Source organism: Coregonus clupeaformis, unplaced genomic scaffold (genome assembly GCF_020615455.1).
Source record: "Coregonus clupeaformis isolate EN_2021a unplaced genomic scaffold, ASM2061545v1 scaf1164, whole genome shotgun sequence".
In the NCBI taxonomy this organism is placed as follows: domain Eukaryota; kingdom Metazoa; phylum Chordata; class Actinopteri; order Salmoniformes; family Salmonidae; genus Coregonus; species Coregonus clupeaformis.
In genome coordinates, this window is record NW_025534618.1 from 36,835 (window position 1) to 49,389 (window position 12,555).

Genomic DNA, 12,555 nt, shown 5'->3' on the forward strand with positions numbered 1-12,555 from the left:
AGATCCTCAACAGGTTCTACAGCTGCACCACTGAGAGCATCTTGACTGGCTGCATCACCGCTTGGTACGGCAACAGCACCGCCCTGGATCGCATGGCGCTACAGAGGGTGGTGCGGACAGCCCAGTACATCACTGGGGCCGAGCTCCCTGCCATCCAGGACTTCTATACCAGGACAGCCCAGTACATCACTGGGGCCGAGCTCCCTGCCATCCAGGACTTCTATACCAGGACAGCCCAGTACATCACTGGGGCCGAACTCCCTGCCATCCAGGACATCTATACCAGGACAGCCCAGTACATCACTGGGGCCGAACTCCCTGCCATCCAGGACATCTATATCGGGACAGCCCAGTACATCACTGGGGCCGAACTCCCTGCCATCCAGGACCTCTATACCAGGCGGTGTGGTAGGAAGGCCCGGAACACCGTTAAAGACTCCAGCCACCTAAGCCATAGACTATTCTCTCTGCTTCCGCACAGCAAGCGGTACCGGTGCATCAAGTCTGGCACCAACAGGCTGCTGAACAGCTTCTATCCCCAGGCAATAAGACTGATAAATAGCTGACTAAATCATTACACAAACTATCTGAGTTAACCTTTTATTTTCTATTTTTGCACTGTCTCTATCAGGGCTGAGCCCATTTAGTCGACTGGTCGATTGTTTGGTCGATAAGTCGACCGAGATTTCTTAGTGGAGAAGTAGCATAAAGTCTAATAATAATCATCATCATGGTGCACAAGGTGTCTCCCTGGCACAGGTGGAAGATCTATTAAACAAACTAAACAAGTTCTACAAGCAGTTGTTACAACAACAAGAAAATAGCATCAATTGTTGCGTCCAAATACTTGTGGAGTCAACTAATAAAATACTGGACGACCTGACCAGAGAGGTCCAGGACCTGAAGAACAGTTTGCAGTTCTCCCAGGGTCAGATCGATGAGTTTAAAAAGGAGAACAGCTAGATGACTGCAATCTGTAAGTCATTGAGATAGGACACTAGTTCTGATGTGAATCCATGGTAACAATGACAGAGAAATCAGATTATCGCAAAGGACAATCAAGGCGGAACAATATTGTTGTGGATCGAATTGCAGAGTCTCCACATGAGAGCTGGACGGAGTCTGAGGAAAAGTGAGGGAAATTATCTCTGAAAAACTGAAGATGGACCACAGGAAGATTGAGGTGGAGCGCGCCCACAGGACTGGAAAACCTACCACCGGCCCAGGTGATCGGCCCAGGCCGATAGTGGTCAAGATGGAAAGCTACTGAGGATGGTAGCTGACTCTAAAGTGAGTATCGCTGTCACCTTACCCCTATACATATCTACCTCTATCACTCCAGTATCCCTGTCCCCTTACCCCTATACATATCTACCTCTATCACTCCAGTATCCCTGCACATTGTTAATATGATACTGGAACTGACCCTGTATATAGTCACCTTACCCCTATACATATCTACCTCCATCACTCCAGTATCCCTGCACATTGTTAATATGGTACTGGAACTGACCCTGTATATAGTCACTTTACCCCTATACATATCTACCTCCATCACTCCAGTATCCCTGCACATTGTTAATATGGTACTGGAACTGACCCTGTATATAGTCACCTTACCCCTATACATATCTACCTCTATCACTCCAGTATCCCTGCACATTGTTAATATGGTACTGGAACTGACCCTGTATATAGTCACCTTACCCCTATACATATCTACCTCCATCACTCCAGTATCCCTGCACATTGTTAATATGGTACTGGAACTGACCCTGTATATAGTCACCTTACCCCTATACATATCTACCTCCATCACTCCAGTATCCCTGCACATTGTTAATATGGTACTGGAACTGACCCTGTATATAGTCACCTTACCCCTATACATATCTACCTCCATCACTCCAGTATCCCTGCACATTGTTAATATGGTACTGGAACTGACCCTGTATATAGTCACCTTACCCCTATACATATCTACCTCCATCACTCCAGTATCCCTGCACATTGTGGTACTGACCCTGTATATAGTCACCTTACCCCTATACATATCTACCTCCATCACTCCAGTATCCCTGGACATTGTGGAACTGACCCTGTATATAGTCACCTGACCCCTATACATATCTACCTCCATCACTCCAGTATCCCTGCACATTGTGGAACTGATCCTGTCTATAGTATGCTTACTTACTGATTGTGTTCTTCATATTTCTCATGTTTACTCTAGTATTACATTGTTATTGATTATTGCATTGCTGGGTTTTGAGTTAGCAAGAAAGGCATTTCACTAAGAGCAAACCACAGTGTGCCATCACAGCAGCAAACCACAGTGTGCCATCACAGCAGCAAACCACAGTGTGCCATCACAGCAGCAAACCACAGTGTGCCATCACAGCAGCAAACCACAGTGTGTCATCACAGCAGCAAACCACAGTGTGCCATCACAGCAGCAAACCACGGTGCGCCATTACAGCAGCAAACCACGGTGTGCCATCACAGCAGCAAACCACGGTGCGCCATTACAGCAGCAAACCACGGTGTGCCATCACAGCAGCAAACCACGGTGCGCCATCACAGCAGCAAACCACAGTGTGCCATCACAGCAGCAAACCACGGTGCGCCATTACAGCAGCAAACCACAGTGTGCCATCACAGCAGCAAACCACAGTGTGCCATCACAGCAGCAAACCACAGTGTGCCATCACAGTAGCAAACCACAGTGTGCCATCACAGCAGCAAACCACGGTGCGCCATTACAGCAGCAAACCACAGTGTGCCATCACAGCAGCAAACCACAGTGTGTCATCACAGCAGCAAACCACAGTGTGTCATCACAGCAGCAAACCACAGTGTGTCATCACAGCAGCAAACCACAGTGTGTCATCACAGCAGCAAACCAGTGTGCCATCACAGCAGCAAACCACAGTGTGCCATCACAGCAGCAAACCACGGTGTGCCATCACAGCAGCAAACCACAGTGTGCCATCACAGCAGCAAACCACAGTGTGCCATCACAGCTGCAAGATTTGTGACCTGTTGCCAGAAGAAAAGGGCAACCAGTGAAGAACAAACACCATTGTAAATACAACCCAAGTTTATGTTGATTTATTTTCCAATTTGTACTTTAACTATTTGCACATTGTTACAACACTGTATATATACATAATATGACATTTGAAATGTCTTTATTCTTTTGGAACTTCTGTTTATTTCACTTTTGTTTACTCTCTACTTCACTTGCTTTGGCAACTTTAACATACGTTTCCCATTCCAATAAAGCCCTTAAATTGAATTGAATTGAAAGAGAGCGCGAGGGAAAGACAGAGGGAAAGAGACAGCGAGGCTCACGGAGGGTTACTGACAGGGGAGGGAGGGAGGGAGGGAGGGAGGGAGGGATCGAGGGAGGGAGGGATCGAGGGAGGGACAGACAGAAGGTTCTATATGCTTTGATGTCTCGGTTGTGCAGGGTCTCTCAGTCTCTCTGAACTCTTATCTGTCAGCTCTGAGCCATCTGTGCTGCTGCTGCCTGTCTGTGTCTCTTACATAATCACAACACAGAGATATCCACATCCCCCCAGCAACACCACACACTGCAACACTCTCAGAATGGGGCCTCACACACACCACCGGTAAACATGTCTAGTCTTCTGGAGGCGGCAGTGAGGAAAACAGAGACACACGTGGTTGAGCTGGTGTCAGTCACACCCCCCTCTATCACTTTACTAGCTTCTCAACAAGACACCCCCCTCTATCACTTTACTAGCTCCTCAACAAGGCACCCCCCTCTATCGCTTTACTAGCTGCTCAACAAGAAACCCACCTCTATCACTTTACTAGCTGCTCAACAAGAAACCCCCCTCTACCACTTTACTAACTTCTCAACAAGACACCCCCCTCTATCACTTTACTAGCTGCTCAACAAGAAACCCCCCTCTACCACTTTACTAACTTCTCAACAAGACACCCCCCTCTATCACTTTACTAGCACAAGACACCCCCCTCTATCACTTTACTAGCTCCTCAACAAGACACCCCCCTCTATCACTTTACTAGCTGCTCAACAAGAAACTCCCCTCTACCACTTTACTAGCTTCTCAACAAGACACCCCCCTCTATCACTTTACTAGCACAAGACACCCCCCTCTATCACTTTACTAGCTGCTCAACAAGAAACCCACCTCTATCACTTTACTAGCTGCTCAACAAGAAACCCCCCTCTACCACTTTACTAGCTTCTCAACAAGACACCCCCCTCTATCACTTTACTAGCACAAGACACCCCCCTCTATCACTTTACTAGCTCCTCAACAAGACACCCCCCTCTATCACTTTACTAGCTGCTAAGCAAGACACCCCCCTCTATCACTTTACTAGCTTCTCAACAAGACACCCCCCTCTATCACTTTACTAGCTGCTAAGCAAGACACCCCCCTCTATCACTCTACTAGCTGCTCAACAAGACACCCCCCTCTATCACTTTACTAGCTTCTCAACAAGGCACCCCCCTCTATCACTTTACTAGCTGCTAAGCAAGACACCCCCCTCTATCACTTTACTAGCTTCTCAACAAGACACCCCCCTCTATCACTTTACTAGCTGCTAAGCAAGACACCCCCCTATTATCACTCTACTAGCTGCTCAACAAGACACCCCCCTCTATCACTTTAATAGCTTCTCAACAAGACACCCCCCTCTATGACTTTACTAGCTTCTCAACAAGACACCCCCCTCTATCACTTTACTAGCTTCTCAACAAAACACCCCCCTCTATCACTTTACTAGCTTCTCAACAAGACACCCCCCTCTATCACTTTACTAGCTTCTCAACAAGACACCCCCCTCTATCACTTTACTAGCTTCTCAACAAGACACCCCCTCTATCACTTTACTAGCTTCTCAACAAGACACCCCCCTCTATCACTTTACTAGCTGCTAAGCAAGACACCCCCCTCTATCACTTTACTAGCTGCGAAGCAAGACACCCCCCTCTATCACTTTACTAGCTTCTCAACAAGACACCCCCCTCTATCACTTTACTAGCTTCTCAACAAGACACCCCCCTCTATCACTTTACTAGCTGCTAAGCAAGACACCCCCCTCTATCACTTTACTAGCTTCTCAACAACACACACCCCTCTATCACTTTACTAGCTCCTCAACAAGACACCCCCCTCTATCACTTTACTAGCTTCTCAACAAGACACCCCCCTCTATCACTTTACTAGCTGCTCAACAAGACACCCCCCTCTATCACTTTACTAGCTGCTATGCAAGACACCCCCCTCTATCACTTTACTAACTGCTCAACAAGACACCCCCCTCTATCACTTTACTAGCTGCTATGCAAGACACCCCCCTCTATCACTTTACTAACTGCTCAACAAGACACACCCCTCTATCACTTTACTAGCTGCTAAGCAAGACACCCCCCTCTATCACTTTACTAACTGCTCAACAAGACACCCCCCTCTATCACTTTACTAGCTTCTCAACAAGACACCCCCCTCTATGACTTTACTAGCTGCTCAACAAGACACCCCCCACCTCGTTTGGCAGAAGCGTCTTCTGGTCTTTTGTGAAGAAGCCACAGCCACAGCTGTACCAGACCACACCATAGAAATAGAATCATTATAATCATATGTACCAGACCACACCATAGAAATATAATCATTATAATCATATGTACCAGACCACACCACACAAAATAGAATCATTCTAATCCTAAATACCACACCACAGAAATATAAATCATTCTAATCCTAAATACCACACCACAGAAATATAAATCATTCTAATCCTATGTACCACAACATAGACATATAATCATTCTAATCATATGTACCACACCACAGAAATATAAATCATTCTAATCCTAAATACCACACCACAGAAATATAAATCATTCTAATCCTATGTACCACAACATAGACATATAATCATTCTAATCATATGTACCACACCACAGAAATATAAATCATTCTAATCCTATGTACCACACCATAGAAATATAATCATTCTAATCCTATGTACCACACCACAGATGTAGAATCATTGTAATCATTGTAATCCTATGAGTGGGTCTAGGTAATGGAGAGACTGCTGAGAACAATACAGAGAGAGCAGAGAGCTACACTAACATCAGATGGTCTGAGTCCAGGGAGATACAGCACTATGGAAGATAGATGGATCAGAACTCACCAGAGCGGGCCACTGGATGTGCTTGTCTTTAGTCCCCTGGTGGTTCTCCCCCAGCAGGGAGCTCTCTCTCCTCTTGGCCCACGCCAGCTGCTGCTCTATCAGGGAGCTCTCTCTCCTCTTGGCCCAAACCAGCTGCTGCTCCAGCAGGAACACCTGGAAGTCCTCATACACTTTCACCCACTCACGCTTCTCCCACTCCAGATCATCAAACTCCACGTACACCTGGGACGAGAGAGGAGAGAGAGGGTGAGTTCATGGGTATACATAGAGAGGAGAGAGGGGGGGTGAGTTCATGGGTATACATAGAGAGGAGAGAGGGGGTGAGTTCATGGGTATACATAGAGAGGAGAGAGGGGGGGTGAGTTCATGGGTATACATAGAGAGGAGAGAGGGGGTGAGTTCATGGGTATACATAGAGAGGAGAGAGGGGGGTGAGTTCATGGGTATACATAGAGAGGAGAGAGGGGGGGTGAGTTCATGGGTATACATAGAGAGGAGAGAGGGGGGTGAGTTCATGGGTATACATAGAGAGGAGAGAGGGGGGTGAGTTCATGGGTATACATAGAGAGGAGAGAGGGGGTGAGTTCATGGGTATACATAGAGAGGAGAGAGGGGGGTGAGTTCATGGGTATACATAGAGAGGAGAGAGGGGGTGAGTTCATGGGTATACATAGAGAGGAGAGAGGGGGTGAGTTCATGGGTATACATAGAGAGGAGAGAGGGGGTGAGTTCATGGGTATACAGAGAGGAGAGAGGGGGGGAGTTCATGGGTATACATAGAGAGGAGAGAGGGGGGTGAGTTCATGGGTATACATAGAGAGGAGAGAGGGGGGTGAGTTCATGGGTATACATAGAGAGGAGAGAGGGGGTGAGTTCATGGGTATACATAGAGAGGAGAGAGGGGGGTGAGTTCATGGGTATACATAGAGAGGAGAGAGGGGGTGAGTTCATGGGTATACATAGAGAGGAGAGAGGGGGTGAGTTCATGGGTATACATAGAGAGGAGAGAGGGGGGTGAGTTCATGGGTATACATAGAGAGGAGAGAGGGGGTGAGTTCATGGGTATACATAGAGAGGAGAGAGGGGGTGAGTTCATGGGTATACATAGAGAGGAGAGAGGGGGTGAGTTCATGGGTATACATAGAGAGGAGAGAGGGGGTGAGTTCATGGGTATACATAGAGAGGAGAGAGGGGGGTGAGTTCATGGGTATACATAGAGAGGAGAGAGGGGGTGAGTTCATGGGTATACATAGAGAGGAGAGAGGGGGGTGAGTTCATGGGTATACATAGAGAGGAGAGAGGGGGGTGAGTTCATGGGTATACATAGAGAGGAGAGAGGGGGGTGAGTTCATGGGTATACATAGAGAGGAGAGAGGGGGGTGAGTTCATGGGTATACATAGAGAGGAGAGAGGGGGGTGAGTTCATGGGTATACATAGAGAGGAGAGAGGGGGGTGAGTTCATGGGTATACATAGAGAGGAGAGAGGGGGGTGAGTTCATGGGTATACATAGAGAGGAGAGAGGGGGTGAGTTCATGGGTATACATAGAGAGGAGAGAGGGGGTGAGTTCATGGGTATACATAGAGAGGAGAGAGGGGGTGAGTTCATGAGTATACATAGAGAGGAGAGAGGGGGTGAGTTCATGGGTATACATAGAGAGGAGAGAGGGGGTAGATTGACAGTTTGAGATAGTGTTGACATTTGTCTACTGAAAAGAGGATAAAATCAAGTCTATAAATGTCATCTCTAGCTTTCAATACAACTAAGTAGATATGACTTAAAGGGACACTTCAGGATTTTGGCAATGAAGCCCTTTATCTACTTCCCCAGAGTCAGATGAACTTGTGGATACCATTTATATGTCTGCGTGCAGTTTGAAGGAAGTTGCTAACTAGTGTTAGCGAAATTACTGAAAGTCTATAGTAACTGCTAGCATGATAGTAGTACCATACACTTCCAGTCATTGCGCTAACGCTAGTTAGCGTTGGCTCGTGAAACTACCTCTAACTTCCTTCATACTGGATGCAGAGACATAAAAATGGTATCCATGAATTCATCAGACTCTGGGGAAGTAGATAAAAATCCCCAAGTATCACCCCTTTAAGATCTCATTTAAACGGCCAAAGACGGAAAGACACAGCAAGGCAACAATTTACAAACAGTTAGGCAAGTTAAGGATGACATCAATTCTGCCCAACTGGACCAGCTAAATATGATCCCCTGTGCCAGAGCTAACTGTAATGATTAATGTGATGGTAAACAGTACAGATCAAAAGTTATTTTCACTTTGCGACTCTGACCATCAGATAAGACTGTTTACATCTCTGCAATTGAACTGTTCTAACCCTCTGAGACAGACCGGCAACAATCACTGTTCTAACCCTCTGGGACAGACAGGCAACAATCACTGTTCTAACCCTCTGAGACAGACAGGCAACAATCACTGTTCTAACCCTCTGAGACAGACAGGCAACAATAGTCTAACTCGGGACAGACAGGCAACAATCACTGTTCTAACCCTCTGAGACAGACAGGCAACAATCACTGTTCTAACCCTCTGAGACAGACAGGCAACAATCACTGTTCTAACCCTCTGAGACAGACAGGCAACAATCACTGTTCTAACCCTCTGGGACAGACAGGCATGCAATACAATCACTGTTCTAACCCTCTGGGACAGACAGGTATGCAACACAATCACTGTTAAATAAAGTACTGTTTGGTACAAGTTAACATCAAAACAAAAAACAGGCCTAAATGTCCAACTTTAAATAACTGCTATGATCAATGTGTTTGACCTTCTGTGACCCCGACCAGCATAATGGCAACAGGCCATGCTACCCCGAGGCATGCTGTCCACGGCTCGTATTGAGCCACTAGTTAAAAGGCCCTGGCTTCAGCAACCTCTATTTCTAGCTTCTCTGGGTTTGACGCAGTCAAGCCAGGTACTATGTAATCAGATGAGATTATAAATAACCAGCACTAAGTCAGTCTACCGACTTGGTTGCTCACAGCAACACGGCGCTGACAGAGGGCCAGCCTGACAGGAGCATTGAGAGTCAGCTGTAGCGTCAACACCATCCCCCTCCCACCCTCTCGTGCTCTCGCCCTCCCTCAATGGGCTTTATTGGCATGGGAAACATATGTTTACATTGCCAAAGCAAGTGAATTAGATAAACAAAAGTCAAATAAAACAATCAAAAATGAACAGTAAACATTACTCACAAAAGTTTCAAAGGTATAGAGACATTTAATATGTCATTATGTCTATATACAGTGTTGTAACGATGTGCAAATAGGGAAAATAAATCAACATAAACATGGGTTGTATTTACAATGGTGTTTGTTCTTCACTGGTTGCCCTTTTCTTGTGGCAACAGGTCACAAATCTTGCTGCTGTGATGGCACACTGTGGTCCCTCCCTCCCTCCCTCCCTCCCTACCCACACCCTGCCAGTACAGCTCAGGTCCCTCCCTCCCTCCCTCCCTCCCTCCCTCCCCACACCCTGCCAGTACAGCTCAGGCCCCTCCCTCTTCCATCACTGGAGGGATCAGAGGGTGTTTATTCTCACTCTCTCCCCTCCTCTCCTCTCTCCTCCTCTCCTCTCCCCCCTCACCCCCCTCTCCTCTCCCCCATCTCCTCTCCTCTCCCCCCTCTCCTCTCCTCTCCCCCCTCTCCTCTCCTCTCCCCCCTCTCCTCTCCTCGACCAGCGTCCCTTCCCCTTGCTCAAAATATTTTTTTTACCAGTAGATATACTGTTTCCCTCTGCTTTCTCATGAGGCACGAAAAATTCAGTTCATAAAAATTGTACAGTATACAGGACAGAGACACAGAGACTGAGGCATAGACAGAGGCAAAAGTAGAGGCAGATAAACAGAGGCAGAGAGACAGAGGCAGAGAGACAGAGAGAGGGGGAGACAGGGAGGCAGAGGCTGAGACAGGGAGCCAGAGGCGGAGACAGGGAGGCGGAGACAGGGAGACAGAGGCAGAGACAGGGAGGCGGAGACAGGGAGACAGAGGCAGAGACAGGGAGACAGAGGCAGAGACAGTGAGACAGAGGCAGAGACAGGGAGACAGAGGCAGAGACAGTGAGACAGAGGCAGAGACAGGGAGACAGAGGCAGAGACAGGGAGACAGAGGCAGAGACAGGGAGACAGAGGCAGAGACAGGGAGACAGAGGCAGAGACAGGGAGACAGAGGCAGAGACAGGGAGACAGAGGCAGAGACAGTGAGACAGAGGCAGAGACAGGGAGGCAGAGGCAGAGACAGTGAGACAGAGGCAGAGACAGTGAGACAGAGGCAGAGACAGGGAGACAGAGGCAGAGACAGGGAGACAGAGGCAGAGACAGGGAGGCAGAGGCAGAGACAGGGAGACAGAGGCAGGGAGACAGAGGCAGGGAGGCAGAGGCGGAGGCAGGGAGGCGGAGACAGGGAGACAGAGGCAGAGACAGGGAGACAGAGGCAGAGACAGTGAGACAGAGGCAGAGACAGGGAGACAGAGGCAGAGACAGGGAGACAGAGGCAGAGACAGTGAGACAGAGGCAGAGACAGGGAGACAGAGGCAGAGACAGTGAGACAGAGGCAGAGACAGTGAGACAGAGGCAGAGACAGTGAGACAGAGGCAGAGACAGGGAGAGAGAGGCAGAGACAGTGAGACAGAGGCAGAGAGACAGAGGCGGAGGCAGAGGCGGAGACAGGGAGGCAGAGGCGGAGGCAGGGAGGCAGAGGCGGAGGCAGGGAGGCAGAGGCGGAGGCAGGGAGGCAGAGGCGGAGACAGTGAGACAGAGGCGGAGGCAGGGAGACAGAGGCAGAGGCGGAGACAGGGAGACAGAGGCAGGGAGGCAGAGGCGGAGGCAGGGAGGCAGAGGCGGAGACAGTGAGACAGAGGCGGAGACAGTGAGGCAGAGGCGGAGACAGGAAGGCAGAGGCGGAGACAGGAAGGCAGAGGCGGAGACAGGAAGGCAGAGGCGGAGACAGTGAGACAGAGGCGGAGACAGAGAGACAGAGGCGGAGACAGAGAGAGACAGAGGCGGAGACAGGGAGGCAGAGGCTGAGACAGGGAGGCAGAGGCGGAGACAGAGAGACAGAGGCGGAGACAGAGAGACAGAGGCGGAGACAGAGCGACAGAGGCGGAGACAGGGAGGCAGAGGCGGAGACAGGGAGGCAGAGGCGGAGACAGGGAGGCAGAGGCGGAGACAGGGAGGCAGAGGCGGAGACAGGGAGGCAGAGGCGGAGACAGGGAGCTGGAGGCAGAGACAGGGAGACAGAGGCAGAGACAGGGAGACAGAGGCAGAGACAGGGAGACAGAGGCAGAGACAGGGAGACAGAGGCAGAGACAGGGAGACAGAGGCAGAGACAGGGAGACAGAGGCAGAGGCAGGGAGGCAGAGGCAGAGGCAGGGGCGGAGGCAGGGGCGGAGGCAGGGAGGCAGAGGCGGAGGCAGGGGCGGAGGCAGGGGCGGAGGCAGGGAGGCAGAGGCGGAGACAGTGAGACAGAGGCGGAGACAGGGAGACAGAGGCGGAGACAGGGAGACAGAGGCAGAGGCGGAGACAGGGAGACAGAGGCAGGGAGGCAGAGGCGGAGGCAGGGAGGCAGAGGCGGAGACAGTGAGACAGAGGCGGAGCAGAGAGACAGAGGCGGAGACAGGGAGGCAGAGGCGGAGACAGGAAGGCAGAGGCGGAGACAGGAAGGCAGAGGCGGAGACAGGAAGACAGAGGCGGAGACAGAGAGACAGAGGCGGAGACAGAGGCGGAGACAGGGAGGCAGAGGCGGAGACAGGGAGGCAGAGGCGGAGACAGGGAGGCAGAGGCGGAGACAGGGAGGCAGAGGCGGAGACAGGGAGGCAGAGGCGGAGACAGGGAGGCAGAGGCGGAGACAGGGTGGCAGAGGCAGGGAGAAAGAACGACACAGAGGTAGAGAGCCCAAAGCAGAGAGACACACATACAGAGGCAGCAGAGAGCAGGTCAGGGGGAATATGTATGCACTGGGGCCAAGCTTCCTGCTATCCAGGACCTCTATACCAGGCTGTGTCAGAGGAAGGCCCTAAAAATTACCATTGACTCCAGCCACCCTAGTCATAGACTGTTCTCTCTGCTACTGCACTGCAAGCGGTACCGGAGCGCCAAGTCTAGGTCCAAAAGACTTCTCAACAGCTTCTACCCCCAAGCCATAAGACTCCTGAACAGCTAATCATGGCTACCCGGACTATTTGCACTGCCCCCCCACCCCCTCTTTTACGCTGCTGCTACTCTGTTAATTATCTATGCATAGTCATTTTAACTCTACCTACATATTACCTACATATTACCTCAATTACCTTGACTAACCGGTGCCCCCGCACATTGACTCTGT

At 49.8% G+C, this 12,555-nt stretch overlaps 1 protein-coding gene across 1 annotated transcript in view; it reads right to left on the bottom strand.

The window, feature by feature from the left end:
* Positions 1-3,406: 3,406 nt before the first annotated feature.
* LOC123486348 (probable JmjC domain-containing histone demethylation protein 2C) overlaps positions 3,407-12,555 on the bottom strand; it is a 77,962-nt gene continuing 68,813 nt past the window's right edge. The window contains exon 2 of the mRNA XM_045217645.1: positions 3,407-6,426. Within this exon, the coding sequence (XP_045073580.1) occupies positions 6,145-6,426 (282 nt within the window). The 3' untranslated portion in view covers positions 3,407-6,144. The remainder of the gene's footprint in view (positions 6,427-12,555) is intronic.